Genomic DNA, 21,629 nt, shown 5'->3' with positions numbered 1-21,629 from the left:
TGGTTTACTTAAAAGAGGGAAGAGAGCTAGAAGAGAAACCCAAGTGGGAGTTGGGGGGGGGGGCGGGGGGCAACAGGGCAGGACGCCACACCCTAGAGTCATCCCTCCACTTGACCTGACTCTCAAAAACATCTTTACTGACAAACTTGTGAAATGCCTGAGGTAAAGGGAGGAAGTTAGTACCTTGATTGACAAAGGCAGGACTGAGCCAGCAAACCCGGAAGTCAGAGAGTGGAAAGCACAGGAGAGGGAAAAGAGAGAGAAGCATAAGGAAGCAAACTGCCAGGAACCCACTGACCTCTGACAGGGGTGAGCAGGCACTCGTCTCTCAGAGGCTATGAAGTGGGGGTTCAAGATCTCCAAGGAACCGTGAGGCCCCAGCTAACACCTGAGAAGCATTCTGTTTAAGAAAAGCTGACACTTGCTTTACCATTGTCATCTAACCTATAAGTTTAAATAATCACCATCAGAATTTTTATAATTTTATTATATATCCCTAAAACACCAGGAATATAGTATAAAAACTGTTCTAAAAAGCCCCTTCTAAATCATGGGATTGAAAATGTTTGGGAGAGGCTGGCCCAGTGGCATAGTGGTTAAGTTCATGTACTCTGGTTCAGCAGCCCGGGGTTCACCAGTTTGGATCCTGGACACGGACTTACACGCCACTCATTAAGCCATGCTGTGGTGGCATCCCACATAAAAGAAATAGAAGGACCTACAACTAGGATGTACAACTAAGTACTGGGGCTTTGGAGAAAGAAAAAAAAGAGGAAGATTGGAAATGGATGTTAGCTCAGGGCCAATCTTCCTCGCCAAAAAGCATACCTTAAAAAATTAAATAAATAAAACCTTACTTAAAAAAAAAAAAAGAAAATGTTTGGGAACTACTTCTTTCAGCCATTCCAGGTAGATGGGTTTCTTTCCTGATGTTAAGGTTTTGAAGGAAAAAGGATGTCTCAGCTCCTTCAAGAATCTATAGTTAGCACCTTTCACAGTCTGAAAGTTCATCTTTATTTCTAGTCAGAACTCTTCCTGCCACAATCTTAGCACATTATCTCTGGCTCTGATCCAGAAGACAGTGAACCAGAGTCAGCTGATTTCCTCTAGATAGTAATTCTCCCTATTCTTGAATAATGTCACCCTTCCTTTAGTTGCTTAAGATTGAAGAGTCATAAAACTCCTCTAACTTTACCCCACAGGCATAAGTTTTACAACACTGGGAATGTCAGAGCTATGATCCACGTACAGTTGATCCTCATTATTCATGGATCTGTATTGGTGAATTCACCTACTCACTAAAATTTATTTGTAATCCCAACGTCAATATCCGTGGTGTTTCTGTGGTCATCTAGCAACACATGTGGGGCAGTGACAATTTTGAGTTGCTCTACGTGCACGTGCCCAGCTGAAGTCAAACAAGGCGATGCTCTGCCTTCTTGTTTCAGCTCTAATGCTGTAAACAAGGGTCCTTTTCATGGTCCCTTTAGGGCCACATTTTTCATATCATATTTTTGTGCTTCTTGTTGGTAATTTCTCTGTTTAAAATGTCCCCTGGCATAGTTCTGAAGTGCTGTCTAGTGTTCCTAAGAGGAAAAGCCTATGACGTGCCTTAGGGAGAAAAAACATGTTGGATAAGCTTCACTCAGGCGTGAGTTATTGGGCTGTTGGCTGTGAGTTCAACGTTAATGAATCAATAATAGATATTAATAAAGGTATCTTTAAACAGAAACATATAAATAAGTTTGTGTATTGATCAATTGATGAAAATGCTGTGATCAGAGACTCACAGGAATCTAGTCCTGTATTTCCTCTAGGAGCAATGGTTCAATATTCACTACTTCAGCATTCACAGTGACTTTATAACATAACTACCGTGAATTAGGAGAATCGACTGCACTTCGTATTTCTCTGTATTCTTAAATATCATAACTTGAAACAATACCTGATCAAGAGTGTGATCAGTAGGAAACATTGCAACACATTTTAATACATTGCAATCATTACTCTTTTTGATGTTCAAACTGTCCCATCTTTGGACAGCTGGAGCCCCCCTACAAGTTGCTTGTATCATTTGACATGACTCCGTTAACTTTCAATAGTTTCCTTATTTTCTGGCCACAACAAAATGTCCCAGGCTCTTCTTGTACATTTCTTGGCCCAGACTTGGAATGAATCATTTCTTCCAGGAGGCTTGTTTCTGCTAGTCTGAAATGGAGTTAAAGGAAAGGGATGAAATGTAGAAGATAGCTGACCGCCGACTTCCTAGGACCCAGTGCTTGGCTGTTACATCAGCACTCTACAGATGGAAGCTTTCTGACAACCTGTGGTGACACCAGAGGTCTCTTGCCCTAACGGCCTCTTCCATGTACCCCATCGCCTCCATGATTAACACCCCAACCTGTGTATCTTCCCAGCCAAGGGATCACTTGACCCGTGTTACTCAATTCTGAAAAGAAGAAATTCTAGGTTGGCACAAAAGAAAAGTTACCCCACGCCAGTGTGAGATGAGAGGGAGGGAGCAGAACCACAGAAAAACCCAGGCTGTGGCAGGGAGCCCTCTGTGTGTGCTGAGGGTCTGGGGCCCAGTTGCCGCGTGGCTTCTTCTCTCATGGATATTACTTCTCTTTCCAGTGAACCCAGCATGGCAGGAGATCTGCTTGTAATGTGTTTTAGAATGTCACTTTGTCAGACAGTTTAGAGAGAAGTGGGATCACTGGGCTAGCCACAAAGTGGAAGAGCTGGGGACATTGTATGGAGTGGTTAAGACAGCTGAATTTAGAACCAAATAGACCTAATCTGAACCCTGGCTGCAGGTCATATAAAGTTTTTACGTTTCACTTTTCTATTCTATAATGGGGATAATGATATCCTCATCATAGGGCTATTCTGAGCTAGCATCCATAAAGTACATCCATAATCCACCTACTGTGCTCAAGGTAAGGCAGCAATTACTATTAGCATAAGCAGCAAACAACAGGGGCGTAACACAGTGATGAAGCGCACCGGCTATTTTTTTTTTAAGATTGGCGTCTCAGCTAACCTCTGTCGCCAATCTTCCTATTTTTTTTCTTCTTCTCCCCAAAGCCCCCCAGTCCATAGTTGTATATTCTAGTTGTAGGTCCCTCTGGTTGTGCTATGTGGGACTCCACCTCAGCATGGCCTGAGGAGCGGAGCCATGTCCGTGCCCAGGATCCGAAACGGAGAAATCCCCAGAGTCAAAGCGGAGCACGGAAACTTAACCACTTGGCCAAGGGCCGGCCCTAGTGTGCAGGCTCTAAAGTCAGACAAACTTGATTCAAACCCCAGCTCCCCCTCTTAACCTCAGGCAAGTTACTGACCATTCCTGGCTCTCAGCTTCCTCATCTGTGAAAAGAAAATAAAAATTCGTACTTTTACAGACTTTTTGTAAGAGTTAAATGAGATACTGTAGAGGACATGCTTAGCACAATGAGTCAATAAACAGTGATGATGGTAATTGAAAGGCAAAATGAGGTACCCAACTGAGAGCCAGCCCTCTTTCTACTCAGCAGAGAATCATGACAGTGCCCTCCTGGGTGGGGGTGGCAGGACATAAGTTTTGGTGAAAAGTGACAATTCTGTAAATAACTTTTAGGACTGCCTCTCCTTATATTCCACAAGACAGCAGCTCCTCTTGAGGGTCATGATGGGGACAGAGCTCTAGACATCATGGTGAACAAGCTAAAACAACTCAGCAGTATAACACTGAAAAGAGGAGCGGCAGGGACAGAAATAGCCAAGAAATGTATGAAAAGATACATTTCCCTGTTTATGAATAAAGCAGATTTCTTGGTCATTTTTTTATCTTGCTGTCCATGAAATACCTGTTAATGCCTTTCAATCATTTTTCTGTTGAGTTGTCTTTTTCAACTGGAATCATAGGCAATCTTTATCTATCCTGGATACTAATCATTTATTGGTTAGATGTGAAAAAAATATCTTTTCCCACTTTGTGACTTGCGTTTTCACTCTCATAAGGGTATTTTTTTATTTAAAAAATTCTTGGGGCCGGCCCCGTGGCCCAGTGGTTAAGTTTGCGCACTCCACCTTGGTGGCCCAGGGTCTGGCCAGTTCAGATCCTGGGGGCAGACATGGCACCACTCATCAGGCCATGCTGAGGCGGCGTCCCACACAGCACAACCAGAGGCACTCACAACTAGAATATACAACTATGTCCTGGGAGGCTTTGGGGACAAAAAGAGGATTGGAAACAGTTGTTAGCTCAGGTGCCAATCTTAAAAAAAAAAAAAAAATTCTTAATTAAAAACTCAATTAAAAGTTCTAAGTTAATTCTTAATTTATTAAGTGCCTTTTGTGTTCTGTTAAGAAAGTTTTTCCTAAACCAAAGTCGCTCTCCTTTATTATCATTTAGAAACTTTATTTTTCTGCCTTTATATTTGGGTCTATAATCCATCTAGAAACGATTTTTGCGTATAAAGTAGGGATCGCACTTTGTTGTTTTTACGTATGGATATTCAAAGTTCCCAGCACAACGTATTAAAAAGACAATCCTTTCTCCACTGTTTTGCAATGCCACTTTTTAAACAAATCAAGTGCCTATCAGTGTGTAGCTCTGTTTCTGCACTCTCTGTTACGTTCTATTTGTGATTTTTCGTCTATCTTTGTGCCAACACCACACCTTGTGCCATAAGTATTGACAGTCATTAGAGCAAGTCCTCCCAACTGGCTTTCCTCTTCAATTTTGTTTTAGCTCTATCTGGCTCTTTGCCTTTCCATTTAAATTTTAGAATCAGGGTGTCGAGTTCTGCAAAAAATTCTGTCGGGATTTTGATTGGGATTGCATTGAATCAATATGGGAAGAATGCATATCTTGACAATATTGAGTCTTCCTATCCATGAAGAAGGGATGTCTCTGCATTAAAATAGGTCTCCTTTATTATCTTTCAAACAATTTTTAATAATTTTACCCATAAAGGTCTTAAACATCCCTTGTCAGATTTATTTCTAGGTATCTTGTATTGTTGTTATTTTTATAAATGGCATTTTTCTTAAAATCATACTCAATTTCTCAGGCATAAACATGCATTTGACTTTTATCTTATATCCAACGTATTTACTAAACTCTTATTAATTCTAGTAATTTGATTGTAGATCCCAAGCTGTTGCTGTGTAGAGTCTATGTTTCCATATAGACAGTTAGGTCATTTGCAAATAATGACCCAGCTGCCCAGTACATTACACACACCCGTATGCAGCAGCCTAGAATCAACCATTTCCCCATGGGACACTGATACACCTACCAAGCATATTTGAATCCTTAGGTCTGGGATAAACCCTGGGAATCTGCATTATAAACTCACATCCCAAGTGCTCCTGATGCAGGGAGTCCAAAGACCACACTCCGAGAAGCACAGAGTAGACAAAGGCTGACAGGTAGGAACGAGCGGGCAGGGAGACAGCATCCTCCTAGTGGCCAGGCTGCCAGACCTGAGTTTCCACCCGCATCAGCTCCCTGCTCTCCCATTAGAGTTGCCCGTCTAAGCATGAGGAACTTTGAAAAAGCTGAGCTTTCTTGTGAATGTAATTCTGACACACAGTTATCCTCTTTCCCCACCCAGCACATTCTCTGTCTCAAAGGTCCTGAATTTGCAAGCGTGATGTCTGTTCACCGCCCCTGGGACCCGCTGTAACAGGGACTGTCACTTGAGGTGGAGTTACCTACCCTCTGGGTCCCTCTCACAGACTAGATTCCCAAGTGGCCCATCAAGGTCTTTGGGGGGATGCGGCAGCGACATCAGGAGAATGAAGGCTTCATTAAGCTCAGACAATGGCTTGGAGCAGATTCCTTCTATGCATTCAGCAGCCTGTATAGGATTAGTGTATACAGCATGTTTGGGCGGCCCCATGCTATATCCCACTGGCCGCCGGTGTCAAAGGCATGAATGCCTTTTGCTGAGGCAGGGTAAGCATCTCTGTCACTATATTTTCTCTGTTTAAAGAAAGAATCCCAACAAGGCTGACGGAGGTACCCCGAAGGCCTACAGGTCTTTGGGGCCTGTCTCGGCTCTCTCGCTCCCCTCGCTGGCTCCCTCTCTGACTGGCCTGGTGTTGCCCCTTGACTGTGGGCTCAGGGGCCTCCAGCCAAAGCTGCTGACTCTAATCACGGCCTCTCTCTGGGCTATGTTCATTTGCACAGCCCTGCTGAGGGTGGAGGAGCTGCACAGGCTCCGGTCCATTCACAGGAGGATTAGGCCTGGACTGAGGGCGCAGTGGGGGAGAGGCCGCAGTGAAGGACCAGCTCAACTACCTGAGCAGTCACCATGCCCTACCTGCTGCCGGGATTCTTCTGTGACCGCGTGATCCGGGAGAGGGCCAGGAGAAACGGGGAGGGTACCACCACGCAGCCCCTCAAGTTTGAGGGGCAGGATTTCGTTGTTCTCAGACAACAGTGCCTGGCTCAGAAGTGCCTCTTTGAAGACCATGTGTTCCCAGCAGGTGTTCAGGCCCTGGGTTCCCGTGAGCTGAGCCAGAAAACCAAGATGAAGGCCATCATGTGGAAAAGGCCAAAGGTAGGGATGGGAGGGCCAGGGCTTCAAGAGACAGCTCCTGGGGAGAGGAGGCCAAGCGGTCCAGAGCCTGAGGCCGTGGATCGCTCCAGCAAGTGGCTTATCAAAGCTCTCCTACTCAAGTGCCCCCAAAATACCTTCCTGCTTCCTCCTGAAACTGGAGGTGTTATTTTCTAGTCCTGAACGACATTAGTGTAATACTTTCTAGGTCTCTGAAACTGTAAATATTTTTAAGAGAGCTAATGCACTGACAAATTCATAGTAAAATAGTAAGCTATAAGTGACCGTCATGTCTCTTCTTGAGAGCAGGTATGCTGGGGGTGGGAAAGTGGAGTGGTTAAGAGGACTGTGGCTCACCGTTTCAAGGAGAGTTCCATGGAAAGTGGTAAACGGTTAATAGAAGGCTGCAGGAGGCTGGAGACTTGCCTTCTTAACCTTTTGCCTCAGGCTGGCTCATCGGTGACGTGTCACTTCCATTTATACAGAAAGATCCATGCTGACCAGCCAGACTCCTTACAGGGTGGAGCAGTTTGTTCAAGGATGCCTTACCGCGCAGCTGAGGAGCACGTTTATTTTAGTGGGATAGGTTAAAGCACTTGGGGATTTGCAGGACCAGGCCCTTCTCCTTGCATGGAGGCACTTACAACCCCAAAGGGTTCACTGTGTTTAGAGCAGGCAAGGAACTCTCTAAACCAGGGAGCTCCTAGGCGGGGTGTGTACAACCCAGTGCATCTGCGAGATGATCCATCGGAGTGTATGAAAAAATAGTTGAAGTAATTCTGTTTGTTTAAATAAACTTCGAATTTTAGAACAGTTTTAGATTTACAGAAAAATTGTGAAGCCAACACAGAGTTCTCATACACCTTGCACCCAGTTTTCACTATTATTAACATCTAACATTACTCTGGTACATTTGCTACAATTATTTAACCAAAATTGATACATTATTATTACCTGAAGTAAGTTCATACTTTATTCTGATTTCCGTAGTTTTTACCAAATATTCTTTTTCTGTTCCAAGATTCCACCTAGGATATGACATTATGTTTAGTAGTAACATCTCTTTAGTCTCCTCTTGGCTGTAACAGTTTCTCAGACTTTCCTGGTTTTTGATGATCTTGAGAGTTTTGAGTACTAGTCAGGAATTTTGTCTAATATTCCTCAGGTGACATTTTCCTGCTAGTCTTTTCCTGATTAGACTGGGCTTATGGGTTTTAGGGAGGAAGATCACAGAGATCGTGTCGTTCTCATCACATTATGTATCAAGGGTACAGACTATCAACATGTCTTAGCATTGTTGACCTTGAGAACATGGCTGAAGTAGTGTTGACCTTGAGAACCTGGTTGAAATAGTGTTTGTCAGTTTTCTCTACTGTAAAGTTACTTTTTCCCCTTTTCCATATGGTGCTCTTCGGAAGCAAGTTACTACACATAAGCCCACACTTAAAGAGGACTGGGGAGTTAGGTTTACCTCCCTGAGGGCAGAGTATCTACATAACGTCTTGGGAATTCTGCATAGGAGCCTTGTCTATTATCTCCATTTATTTGGTTTTTTTACACAGTTATTTATATCAGTGTGGACTCATGGATATTTATTTTGTATTTTGTGTTATAATCCAATACTACTTTGTTTTGTTGCTCAGATCCTACCAGCTTTAGCCACTGAGAGTGCTTTCAGTTGGCTTCAGTGTCCCTTTGACATACCCTTATTGCTGTGGGGTTTTTTCTTTGAGCACTTTCTTACTTTTTGGCACCACAAGATGCTCAGGCTCATTGGTATATTTCCTGCCCCAGTCCTAGAATCAACCATTTCCCCATGGATCCCTGGTACCTTTTACCAGAAAATAGTGTTAAAAACCAAGATCAGGGCGCCAAGTGTGCTCATTGCTACTGGGATGTCATGTCATTGTCCCTCTCAACTGATAGACAAAGGAAATATATGTGTGTACTAATCCATAGAGTATAGATATGCGTATGTATACATATCTATAAACATTTCTATATGTAACTATCTGTATCTACAATAAGTGGAACAAGAGTTTGTAGTGAATTAAACCAAAGTATTTCTCTTTATGTGTGTGTGTGTGTCGTTGTAAACGAAGTTTTTTAAATTTCAAATTCCGGTTGTTCATTGCTTTTGTATTCTAACCTTCTATCTTGCGACCATGCTATACTCGCTCATTAGTTCCAGGAGGCTTTTTTTGTCTTTTTGTCATTTGTTCGGAGTTTTCAACATAGACAATCATTTCATCTGTGAATAAAGATGGTTTATCTCTTCCTTTCCAATCTTTATAACTTTCATTTTCTTTTCTTGTTTTTTGCCTTAGCCAAGACTTCCAGTATGATGTTGAATAAGAGTGGTAAGAGGAGACATTTTGACTTGTTCCTGACCTTAGGGGGAAAACATCTAGCTTCTCACCACTAAATATGGAGTTAGTTGCAGTTCTTTAAAAAAGTAAACATTCTTTATCAAGTTGAGGACGTTCCCCTCTATTCCTAGGAGTTTTTATCATGAACGGGTGTTGACTTTTGTCAAATGCTTTTTCTGCATCAATTGATATGATCATATGATTTTTCTTCTTAGCCTGTTGTGGTGGATTACATTGATTGATTTTCAAATGTGGAACCAGCCTTGCATACCTGGAATAAATCCCATTTGGCCGTGGCGTTTAATTCCATTTATACATTGTTGTATTTGAGCTGCCAATATTTTGTTGAGGATTTTGCTTCTATGTTCATAACAGATATTGGTCTGTAGTCTTCCTTTCTTGTGATGTCTTTTTCTGATTTGGGTATTGCAGTAACGCTGGACTCAGAATGAGTTAAGTAGTCTTCCCTCTGCTTCTATTTTCTGGAAGATATTGTAGAGAATTGGGATCATTTCTTCCTTGAATGTTTGGTAAAAATCACCAGTCAGATCACTTGGACCTGGTGCTTTCTTTTTTGGAGGCCTATTAATTATTGATTAAATTTATTTAATAGCTATAGTCATATTCAGCTAATCTGCTTCTCCTTGTGTGGGTTTTGGTAGTTTGTGTCTTTCAAGAAACTGGTCCATTTTTATCTAAGTTATCAAATTTGTGGGCATAGAGCTATATGTAGTATTCCTTGATTATCCTTTTAATGTTCATGGGATCAATAGTAATGACCTCTCCTTCATTTTTGATACTGGTAATTTGTATTTTCTCTCTTTTTTCTTGGTTAGCATGGTTAGGGGTTTATTAATTTTATTGAATTTTTCAAAGAACCAGTTTTGTTGATTTTCTCTATTGTTTTGCTGGTTTCAATTTCATTGATTCTGCTCTAATTTTTTATTATTCTTTCTGCTTGCTTTGGGCTTAAACTTTTCTTCTTTCTCTAGTATCCTGAGGTAGAATACTGGTATTGATATTAGATCTTTCTTCTTTTCTAATATATGCATTTAATGCTATAAATTTCCCTCAAAGCACTGCTTTCACTGCATCCCACATATTTTGATATTATATTTTCATTCTTATTTAGTTCACTATACATATTTTGCTGGGAAAGATTTGCCCTGAGCTAACATCTGTTGCCAATCTTCCTCTCCTTTTTTTTTCCCTCCCCAAAGCCCCATTACATAGTTGTATATTCTAGTTGTACGTCCTTCTAGTTCTTCTATGTGAACCACTGCCACAGCATGGCTACTGACAGATGAGTGGTGTGGTTCTGTGCCTGGGAACCAAACCCAGGTTACCGAAACAGAGCACACCGAACTTTAACCGCTAGTCCATCAGGGCTGGCTCTAATTCAAAGTACTCTTAAACTTCTCCTGAAACTCCTTCTTTGACTTTGACCCATGTGATATTTAGAAGGTAAATGTGGTATATTGAGGAATCTCTGCTACTGGAAAAAGTGTAACTCCATTCAAATACCTGGACCTCCAAACGGATGGAAGAGATATCAGTGTAGCTGCTGCCTTCCCAAGTCATCAGCCCTAGAGTGGGTGGGAGGTGGGAGGATAAAGAGTGCTTCTGAACTCGTAGACCCAAGGAGAGGAAGAAATACCTGTGACAGGTAAAAATGTCGCCAAAATTCTAGTATTTGAGTCACTCTGTAACATATTCCTTATAATAGTTGGCAGAACATACAGTAGTCAAGTGTCTCAACTGGCAAGTAACAGAGGCCAAACTCAAACTAGCTTAAACCAAAAAAGCTCATATAGCTTGAACGCTCAAGGGTGATGTTAGGTTTAGTTACACTGAATCTAGCTCTCAAACCATGTCATCAAGACATGGTCCCTAACATTAGCTGTCAACTCGCCCCTCCCTCTTCCCCCCACCACCACCACCACTCCCTTGTCTGTTTCCTCGAATTGGCTTTATTCTCAAGCAGGCTAACTTCACCATGGGGCAAATATGCTACTGGCAGCTTCAGGCTGGCACTCTACCAGCCTAGCAACTCCAGCAGAAGAATGTACTCCTTCTCAATAATTACAAAAAAAAAGTCTTGGCCCATATCTCACTGGCCCAAATTTGGTCATGTTGCCCATCCTGAACAAATCACTCTTATTCTAAGGGCCCCTACTATACGTCTGGAGCTGAGTGAAGGGGGAAGCCTGCCAGAATGACATGGGCTGACAGTCGGGTTGCTCCCCAGTGGAAAATTGAGGATAATCTCAGGAAAAGGGGGAATGTATTTTAAAGAGGCAAAACACTGGGGAGACAAAATAACATATGTCCACTCTACCTTAATTGGCTTCTTTGTTTTTTAAAGATTTTATTTTTTTCCTTTTTCTCTCCAAAGCCCCCCGGTACATAGCTGTTTATTCTTTGTTGTGGGTCCTTCTAGTTGTGGCATGTGGGACGCTGCCTCAGCGTGGTTTGATGAGCAGTGCCATGTCCGTGTCCAGGATCCGAACCAAGAAAACACTGGGCTGCCTGCAGCGGAGCACACGAATTTAACCACTCGGCCACAGGGCCAGCCCCGGCTTCTTTGTTTTTTAAAAGGAAGGAGTCTTGTTTGGAATAATGAGTCTCACATTTTCTTAATGGGAAACGGTTTTTAAAGACCACAACCTGGATGTTGATGTTCTCTTTACTACAGATTGTTATTGCTTCTAGTTTTTTGGGCTTTTTTAGTGCAGAGAGGATAGGGAATATATTTTTAGAGAAACAAAAATAAATTGAGTCACATATCCAATTCAACTTTAACATTGCAAGGTTGTTACTTAAGTTATTCAATTTTATAGTTTTACATATTTTCTTTTATACTAAAAAAAACTTGTTTCCTAATGACATTTATGTAAATTCTGATTTACTTTATTCTACAGTATATATGTCAAAGTTTTGAAATAATAACAATATATATTATTATTATTACTTATGGTTCATATTTCTTTATGGTTTTGATTTTTTACCTTAAGATATATCCCAAAAGGGATAAAGAGTCAAATGTTATATTTTAAGTCATTTGAAGTCATTTTTTTTACATGTGTGGTCATGCCACCAACTCGACAGGCATCTTCCTAGGCTTAAGTTTGCTTTCAGCTCTTACAGATTGCTTTTTAAAATGATCTTTTCTTTAATTTTGGCTTTTAATTCTGGAAAAATTTACATGGCTCTTAAGTCAAAACTATTTTCAAACAGTTATATTCAGAGTTTTACTTTCATGCCTATTCCCACCACCTTATTCCCTCCCTCCCCCTACACGTAACCTTTTACAAAATTATTGCTTTTGGTTTATCCTTCCATTGCATTGAGAGTTTCAGACGGGAGGTGTGCGTAGTGTGGTTTAAACAAGACTTCCCATCTAGCGGGAGGGAGAGACCCCTGAGGGCAGGGAGCTGCAGCCCACCTGGGTGTATTGGGTTGTCGTGATGAGGGGGCAGTGGGAGACAGAGAGAGAGAGAGAGTGAGAGAGTGAGAGAGAGAGAGACGGCTGTGCCACAGGGATAGCAAGGCTTCTTGAAGCTGTGAAGAATGGTGTCAAAACCAAAATACAGAATCTATAATTATTGCAAAATCTAGAAAGTTAAAAAAAAAAAAAAAAGACACATCCAAATAAAGCCAAGAGCACCCTCTACTGGCCTCTGTTGTTCTGCACATCATCGGTGGTACCCGGACTTGAGAACTGCTGGGCCGGGGGTGCCCCATCGGGTTAGCTCGAATCAAGAAATGCACCTCCCTCAGATGGGGAGGCCTGCGAGGCCCACACCAAATTCACTCTCTGCTCTCCCCAGCTCTCAAGTCCTGTGGACTCTGGGATACATGCTGACACTAAATGTCTGTGTTACTACATCTTGGGGAGAAAGACCCTAATTTTCCTTCCTGCACCTCTTTTCCTGGCATGGAAAAAAAAAACCTAGAGCCAAGCTTTCTGTTGCCCCTTTGCTAAAGCTGTGACAGTAATGACACTGCCCCAATTCTCAAGGTGCTTCCTTACTCAGACAGCATGACAGTGCGAGGGGGCAGTGTGAAACAATGGGAAAGGGAGGCATCTGGCTTTTACCACTTACTAGCTGTGTGTCACTGGGAAAGTTTCTTAACCTCTCAGAGCCTCAGTTTCCTTATCTGAAAAATAATAATGATAGTATCCAATTCACAGGCTGTTTTTGGAAGTTTAAATCAGTGGTATGTATAAAACTCTTGACACGTGATGCCAGGACTACATATAGACCTCAATAAATAATAGCTACTACTACTATTGTTATTTCCTTTCTGTCTCACAGGAAATTTGCAAGAATCCCCGATTTATTATTGGTGGAGCCAACAGAACCGACATCTGTCAAGGAGATTTAGGTAGGAGAGTCCCTTGGGTCATATCCAGCCAAACAATCAAGGGGTGACTAAAAGGTGGAACCTTTACAGGAAGTAAAGGGACAATAACCTGATTTTGCTTTTAATGACTTTTGGCAGGAGGTTTTCATAACACTACTTTATGCTCATTTATCGATGTGCTGATGATTGCTTCAATTTCTGTTCCTCCCACATTTCTCGTCAGTTCTTTGCCTTGTGTCACGGAAGGTATAAGCCTCATTCCACAGCCTCCCAGTAGAGTCTCGAGGACACTAACCACCTCACTCAGCAAGACAAAAACCTTGATTTTCACTGCACCCACCCTCCTTAAAATACAGCTCTCAAACTGTCTGTACCAAGCATGTCCCTTGGGCACATAGTGTCCAGATATACACATAAAATGCATTACTGAAAAGACCACTTGCACCTTTAACTCTTGTTTAAATTGCCCCAGAATAGCTCCACATTAAAGGGGTCCTTCAGCAAAGACATTTGCCATGTGGCTGAGCATCCAATTTTCTGTCTGGTTCGTTAGCTCAGCTGTTCCATCAGACCTTCCTCTCTCCCAGCCTCGCATTCAGGAAGTATTATCTTTGGTATGGACTGCGGGACAGCTCTGTGAAGGGCTTGAGGGAAAAGGGCACCCAAAACTAAATGAAAGGAATTAGGTTTATTTGGCCTCAGAAGGAGAGGCTGAAGAGGTTTTGAATACCTGGGTTTCTGCACCAGCGGGACGGCTGCCTGCAAAGCCCTGGGCAAGCCAATGATCTGGGCCTTGAAACCAATACACTGTTTCAAAGGAGAGGCTGGATGCTGCAGGGGGGCTGCAGGGAGGGGACTGCTGGCAGCTCTCAGCCTCGCCTCTGCAGACTCAAGGATGCTATCACATCCCACACAGCAAAACAAAGGCCTTGCATAGCTTACCCCATCCTCCTTAGAAGGCAGTTCTATGACTGTCCGGGTACCAGGCTGTCCTTGGGTGTTCACACACACACACACACACACACACACACACACGCATGCACACTGCAAAGTGTTGCCTCCTACAACATACAGTACTCTGTCAGAAAGGAAGTTCAGGGAATAAGAAAACATCCCCATCTCATTCCATTAGCAGTGGTGTCTTAGCGCCCCCTAGAGACTGGTTCCAGGGCAGCTGCCTAACTGGCTTTCCTTACAATACACATCTGCTTGACTGATGGTTCTCAGATGCTCAGTCTCCACTGAGCTCGGAGAGGGAAATGGACTCACTTTGCAAAGGTAGGGGGCAGGGTGGATTTCCCACAGGTGTTAGGAAGAACGACCCATTATGACTTACTACTGAGGTCAAAAAGGAAGTGAGCTTTCATTGCAGATGGAGGAACTGCCTACAACCTTCAGGAAAACCAGTCAGGAGGGAGTAAGTTACCCTGTTGACCGCATTGTCAAGGGCCTGCTGTCAAACTCCTTCCCTGGATGGACATGCCTGTAAGGTCAGATCTGGAAGTAGGACAGTGAGCACCAAGCGAACCCCATTCTAGAGCAGTAGAGCAGCCAGCTGGGATTGGGTCTCTTTCTTCCCTGGAGGTACAGGCCCCTCCTGTGACCTGTGCCCCGTGCTTGCCTGCAGGGGACTGCTGGTTCCTGGCGGCCATTGCTTGCCTGACCCTGAATGAGCGCCTGCTTTTCCGAGTCATTCCCCATGATCAGAGTTTTACTGAAAACTACGCGGGGATCTTCCACTTCCAGGTGAGGTCATGGGAGTGTCGTTCAGAGGGCCAGCTGCCATCCACCCACCACGGTCTCCTGGCCTTGACTTCCAAGTGGCTCCAGGAAAGGTTCTGGCTGCCCTCCCAGCCATGGCTGTGGGCAGTGACTCCCCTCAGGCCCCAAGCCTGTGAGGAAGCAGTTGTTTATCTCGGCTCCCCTTAATCCCCCCACACCTTCCGCTATGCCCCAGAAAGACAAGAGGACATCCTGTCTGCTGGCCTGTCAGTCTATTTTTTGCCTCTCCAGCTGGCTGGCTACTGTGTTATTACCCGCAGCCCTTCTCAAGTAGGTCCCTGGGACATTAGCACTGGGAATTCGTGGGGTCCTTTAGGTTGTCAAGGAAACCCTGTCCACAACTGTGGCTCCTGTTTACTTGTTTCCCTTTAAGACGGGTCTGTACCACGTCTATCACTCACCCCTTATAGGCCCTGGAAGAAAAGTCTGGTTAATCTGGGGTCCAGGTTTCTGGTTTGGCCCAGAAATGAATCTTTTGGTTCCAGAATCAATTCAGCCATTGGAAATTTTCTAGATCCAAATTGTCCTGGCATAGAGCCAAAGTCCTGGGTACTGCCCCAGCACTGAAGTGAGTTCCATACATGGGGATCTAGCAGATACTGGGGTTCTGAGGTGTCCAACTGTCTCCAGCCCTGAAGGCTCCTAATGTCCTGGGAGTGACCCAAATCATCAGTTGATCAACCTGCTGATCTCGTACCTCAGGACCAAAGGTGTCCTGCCAGCCAGCATGGGCAAGGCAGCCAAGCCCTGAATTCTGTTTCTTCCCTGTGCCATCAAGCTGATCGTTTCCCTCTGATATTTAAAGGGTCTGATATCTAAAGGGCCATAACTAGAAAAGCCAGACAGATTTTTGCACTCTTATCAACAAGGGAAAAAATGTCATTAGAAGGAAATTAAACTACATTTGACTTTCTTCAGCTAAAACTGATTTGTTCAAAAAAAAAATTTCCAGAATTGAAATTATTGGACAATGTTCCTACTACAGCAAGAGTACATTCTGGGTCACTTTCCATTCCATGATAATCCTTCTTGAGCAGCATTTCTACCTTGTTTGTCATCAAGAAATTCCTAAGTCAATACATCTCCTTCACCTAGAGCAGTGGTTCTCAACCCCACTGCACAATAGAATCAGCTGAGATACCTACAATTACTGATACCAAGGCCCCATCCCAGAAATACTGAGCAGGAGAATGAAAATCCCAATTCCTCAGATATTCATGGAGTACCTACCATCCCCAGTGTTAAGCAGAACTCTGTGGAAGAGACAAAGTGGTTTGTAACTCACTTCCTGCCCTCGAGGAGTTCACAGTCCAGTTAGAGAAAGATTCACACACCAAACCCAGAACAGAATGAATAAGCACCAAGATGCAGAGCCGAGGAAATGGGACTCCTTTGGGATGAAAGAGACCTCACAGGAGTGTGCAGTGGGACTCACTTCCCACTGGTAATCTGAGGATGTGATTCTGTGCTTGATGCTTCTGTGCAGTTCTGGCGCTATGGAGACTGGGTGGACGTGGTTATTGATGACTGCCTGCCGACTTACAACAATCAACTGGTTTTCACCAAATCCAACCACCGCAATGAGTTCTGGAGTGCTCTGCTGGAGAAGGCTTATGCTAAGTAAAGCAACACTTTAGAATGTGAGGCAGGGCTAGAGGTGAGGTCGGCTGCAAAATCCAGCTGAGGACTCACTCATGAGAGGGGGCATGTGTCTACACATATGCATGCATGCACGCATGCATGTGCGTGTGTGTGTTTAACTGTGACTCATAGTCAGAAAAGATCAGGTCCAGGCGGTAACAGCTCTAACTAAAAACACTATGTTTAAGACTAAAAATGAAGACGCGTTGGAAATTTTTAGCTTTAACTTCCCGTAGTGAGCTCTTTAATTCTGCCTTCATGGTGGCGTTGCAAGTCCTGGATCCGAGCATTATATCTCTGGAGTTCAGATCCCAAGGTCTTGCTTAGCTCAACCTCATGAGTTACAGAATATTGATAAAGCCACGTTGTCTTTCAACTTAGAAGGCCCATCCAAGCTACTAATGGCTTTAAGGGAGCCCCACCTCAGAGTTCAGGGTATAGTGGAAAGAAAACTGTCAGGAAGTAGGAATAGCCAGGTTCCGGTCCCAGTGCTTCTGGCTTTCTGTGGCCTTGGGTGAGTCATTTAGCCTGTGGAGCTCAGTTTCTCCACTGTGAAAGAGAATCATAGTAACTACCCCATTAGCTTACAGAGTTGTTGGAAAATAGCATAAAAGAACATCACAGGACCCAAGAGTAAAGTTCTTGTGGCAGTGGTGCCTGGGTCATGTTTCCTGGAACCTTGTGACCCCAGATTGGTCTTCCTCCTCTCTCTAAGGCTCCATGGTTCCTATGAAGCCCTGAAAGGTGGGAACACTACAGAGGCCATGGAGGACTTCACAGGAGGGGTGACAGAGTTTTTCGAGATCAAGGAGGCTCCCAGAGACATGTACAGGATCATGAAGAAAGCCATCGAGAGAGGCTCCCTCATGGGCTGCTCCATTGATGTAAGTCTGGGGTGTGGGGTGCAGGGCAGGGAGCAGCCAAACATAGGGAAGACTTACCCAATGAATAGCAACACAGGGCTCTCCTCTGGGACAGGGTGGATGTTTTGTTTCAGGAAGCGGGAATTGGCTCTCAACTTTGAAAACCGGGAATTCGTCAAGGGAGAAGAGTTCCTGGGGATCAATAAAGAGATTGGGCAAGGACATTTCAAGCCCTGGAATATTGAAAATAGGTCCAGAGGCCTGTGTCAGTGCAGGCCACTGTGGTCGGTGCTGCTCAGTCCCAGCAGGTCTCCATTAAGCCAGCCACATACTTGGCTCTGGACCTGAGCCCGCTAGTTCCCTAAGAAAACCTCCCAGTTCTTGAGCTTTGATTGTCTCTCACCCGGGACGGGCATCGTGTTGTAATCTGGGAGAAGCTCAGCCTGTAGTCTCCCTCTCAGTGCAACAAAGTGGTGTGAACTGAGACCAACCAAGGCTAAGGAGGCTGCAGACTGGCCAGGCCTCCCGAGTTTCAGGAGACACACCTGCCCTGGGGGCTGCTTAATGTTGAACAGTCTTGGCGTTTTCTGTTGCTGAGGAAGGGGCCCAAGCTGAATTCCTGTTCCTTCCTCTCCGGATACTCCCCATGGGTAGGAAAGCTTGGGAAGATCAGTTAGCATAAAACACCCATAGATGAACACTTTCTTTCTGTATCACTTTTCTTCATCTTTTCTCCATTCATGCTCTGTTTCTCTCTCCTGTTTTCCTTTATCTGTCCCCTCCCTTCCCTCTGCCTCCTTCCTTTTCCATCACCCTCCTTTGTTTGCTGTCTCTCCCTCTCCTGGACTGTTCCCTGACCTACCTGTCGGGCCTCAGGATGGCACAAACATGACCTATGGAACCTCTCCCTCTGGGCTGAAAATGGGGGATTTGATTGCACGGATGGTGAGGAATATGGATAACTCGCGGCTCAGGGACTCAGACCTCATCCCCAGAGACTCAGATGACAGACCAACCCGGGTGTGTACACCTCCAATATGCCAGACCCAGTTGACCATCCCAACTGCCCTGTTGGTGTCAGACTCCCCTCAGCAGGCAGTGCCTTACACACAGACACCGCCCCCCCACCCAGGGCCTTCCAAGGGTCTGGGTTGGAATAACTTGCCTGCTCCAAGGTTCTTGAAGAAGGTGGGAGAGACGGGATTTGGGGGGAATCTCTGGGGGAGTTCTTTTATACTCCATGGTCCAGGCAGTTTCTCTGATAACAAATTAACAGGCAGAAATACAGGAGAAACTTCTTTTATTTTAAAATGCTTCTCCTCTTCTAATTCATTAATTTATTCATTTAACACATATTTATTGAGCTCCTACTGGGCTCCAGGCACTCTTCCAGGAATCAAAGAAAATTCTCTCCCCTTTTCACTGTTCAAGTGAATAAAGCAAAGTCTCTCCCCTCATAGAGTGCTCATATTCTAGTACTTTCTAATCTGGGCTCACTGATGAATACTGAGCCATATAGTAAAGCAGAGGAAAAAGTAACTTATATTTTCCCCATCTAAAGATAATAACTCTTAATATTTGGTATATGTCCTTCCAGGATTTTTCTATGCATACACTTAATCTAAATTTTTATGTTGTCAACCTATGTACCTCTTTGCAGCATGCTTTTTATCAGTTAACTTTATATTCTTATGTGCCAACAAGAATTATATTCTTAACGTGTCTTCCATAACATTTTTTAGTGGCTGCACAATATTCCAACATATAGATATGTTATTATCTATTTACCCAATAGCCTATTGGAAAATTAGATTGTTTTCTTTTTCTGTTTTTGGCTACTACTTTTAAATGCTATACTGAACATCCTAATAGCGACATCTTTGTGTATGTCCATGATGATTTCCTTAGGACAGACCGACAGCAGTGGAATTGCTAGCTATACATACATAATGCCAAAAGAGTCATTTTAAGTGACTTCAAGTGATCAAGTCATTTCCAGTTCTAGAACTGAGGGATGCATGAATCTCCTGCCCCCTCCCTTTCTGTTCACCATGGGCTAGGTCATATGGAGATTGAGATCTGGAAGAGGCCGAGATGCCAAAAGCCCAGGTCCCCCAACACCCCTCACCTTGAAAAGGGCTCCAGGAATTCCACAGCCCAGCATGGCTTTGGGAAGCTCCTCTTAAAGCTGTTACGTTATCAGGCAAAGTGAAGCCATAGAGATCCTGCAGGGTTCCCTGGGCTTTACTGACCCTACCCATCTGCCAAGGATTTCCCATGGCTGTAACTTGGAAATCCCTACAAATGGCAGAGCTAACCCTGCAGCCCTTAGGCACAGTCACGTCTGAGCAGGACTCTCCTCTGGCCTCCTCAGAATTCTCTCCCTGGGCACTGTGACTCTTGATTTCTTGAATATCATGCTCTAGGTAGGTGTGGAGGGGGTGAGGGGATGTAAAGAAAAAGGTTAGACCTACATGTTTCATCTAACTCCTTTTCTCAATCCTTCTATTCCAGGAATAGTCAACCCTGGGCGGGCTCAGGGGAAAGGGGAGCCAGAGTCCAGGGGAGCCTCCATCTGTCTCCCTTCCTCCTTTGAAAGGCCCTAAGGGATCTAGAAAGGATGGGCTCTCACCCACCTCGCATCCCAGCCTCCACTTTCTCCCCAATGGTCAGACAGACCTTTCAAGGTCAACTAGTTGAGGGAAACCACTTGTCTGGGTTGTGTCTTCTTGACTCTCTTAAAGGGCCAGTGAGGGTCTTCTCATGTTTGGGAGACACACTTTCAGGGAGTGGAGTAGTCCTCGCCCTCGCAGAACCCAGAAAATAGAACCAGTATGAACTTTGTCTCAGGCAGCAGAACTTCTACTCCCCAACCCCTGACGAGCTGTCTGGTTTTCACTCCACAGACAATTGTTCCGGTTCAGTATGAGACAAGAATGGCCTGTGGGCTAGTCAGAGGCCATGCCTACTCGGTCATTGGGCTGGAGGAGGTGAGCCTGTGGGGCTTGGCAGGAGGGGACTTGAGGAGCTACCTGGGTTAACCCCACACAGTCAGGACTTAGCTTTCTGTGCCCCTTCCTATCTGTAGAGCTTGCCTCCAATCGGGGGAGCCACTCAAGGCTCAGGCCAAACACCAAACACCTGGGACCACTGGGACTGGTAGAGGTGGATCTCGCCACAAGATGGTGCTCAATTTATCTTTGTTCTTAGTGCTAAAGATGGCAATTTTCCCAACATTTCCAAAGAACAAATAGAAATCACTTTGGTTTTATGAAGTTGATTTCATGGGCTCTCGTGTTTCCTGTTCTCTCACAGTCAAAGAGTTACAATGTTTTGCTTGCACAGGGACATCTGGCCTTTACCGGGTCATGTCGTGGACAGGAACCTTGTGAGGCCTGTTGCACATAGTTGGGCAGGATGTGCCCTGTTCACAGGGATGGGCAGAGAGGGGCTGTCTTCTGTAGCAGCCCATGTAGCAGACTAGACGAAGACGCACTTTTTTCTGATCAGTCCATCTAGAGGGGACATTTGTCTGCAGTTTCTCAGCCAGCAGGGACATTTTTTCTAACTCATGCAAAGACACAATGTGCTAGCAGGGCCCGACAGGATATGCCCTGCCTCCTCCCCTAAAGCTCATCATGGCCAAATGTTTGCTGGGAAAATCACTTCTTAGAAGATGGTGAGGCGATGGCCAAACCCTGACTCCTGTGGACTCAGTCCTAAGGTTCTGACTCCTCACCCTGCCATTCCATGGGAGAACTTCTGAATAGTCTCCTTAACCAGAACCAAGCAGGACAGCCCCTATAAGGAATTCTCCCCCTATCCCTGTCCCAGACCTCAGGGCAAGATAGAAGACCCTCTTTCTAGAAAGGGCCCAGAGCGAGAGAGCTTTTTCTCTTTGCCCAAGGCCTGGTTCAAGAATGAGAAAGTGAAGCTGGTGCGGCTGCGGAACCCCTGGGGCCAGGTGGAGTGGAATGGCTCCTGGAGTGATGGGTAGGTGAGCGGACCCCACCAGTAGGGGACAACAGGGCCTGGGGCAAGGCTGGGTTGGGTACTGA

At 44.5% G+C, this 21,629-nt stretch overlaps 1 protein-coding gene across 1 annotated transcript in view; it reads left to right on the top strand.

The window, feature by feature from the left end:
• The window catches only part of CAPN3 (calpain 3), a 43,959-nt gene that overhangs the window by 6,668 nt on the left and 15,662 nt on the right, over positions 1 to 21,629 (top strand). The window contains exons 2-8 of the mRNA XM_014857308.3: positions 13,237 to 13,306; positions 14,913 to 15,031; positions 16,554 to 16,687; positions 17,424 to 17,592; positions 18,448 to 18,591; positions 20,478 to 20,561; positions 21,479 to 21,564. Coding sequence (XP_014712794.1) covers positions 13,237 to 13,306; positions 14,913 to 15,031; positions 16,554 to 16,687; positions 17,424 to 17,592; positions 18,448 to 18,591; positions 20,478 to 20,561; positions 21,479 to 21,564 — 806 coding nt within the window. The remainder of the gene's footprint in view (positions 1 to 13,236; positions 13,307 to 14,912; positions 15,032 to 16,553; positions 16,688 to 17,423; positions 17,593 to 18,447; positions 18,592 to 20,477; positions 20,562 to 21,478; positions 21,565 to 21,629) is intronic.

The sequence above is a fragment of the Equus asinus genome, chromosome 2 (genome assembly GCF_041296235.1).
Source record: "Equus asinus isolate D_3611 breed Donkey chromosome 2, EquAss-T2T_v2, whole genome shotgun sequence".
Lineage (NCBI taxonomy): Eukaryota > Metazoa > Chordata > Mammalia > Perissodactyla > Equidae > Equus > Equus asinus.
This window is presented reverse-complemented; position numbering and strand designations above follow the sequence as displayed.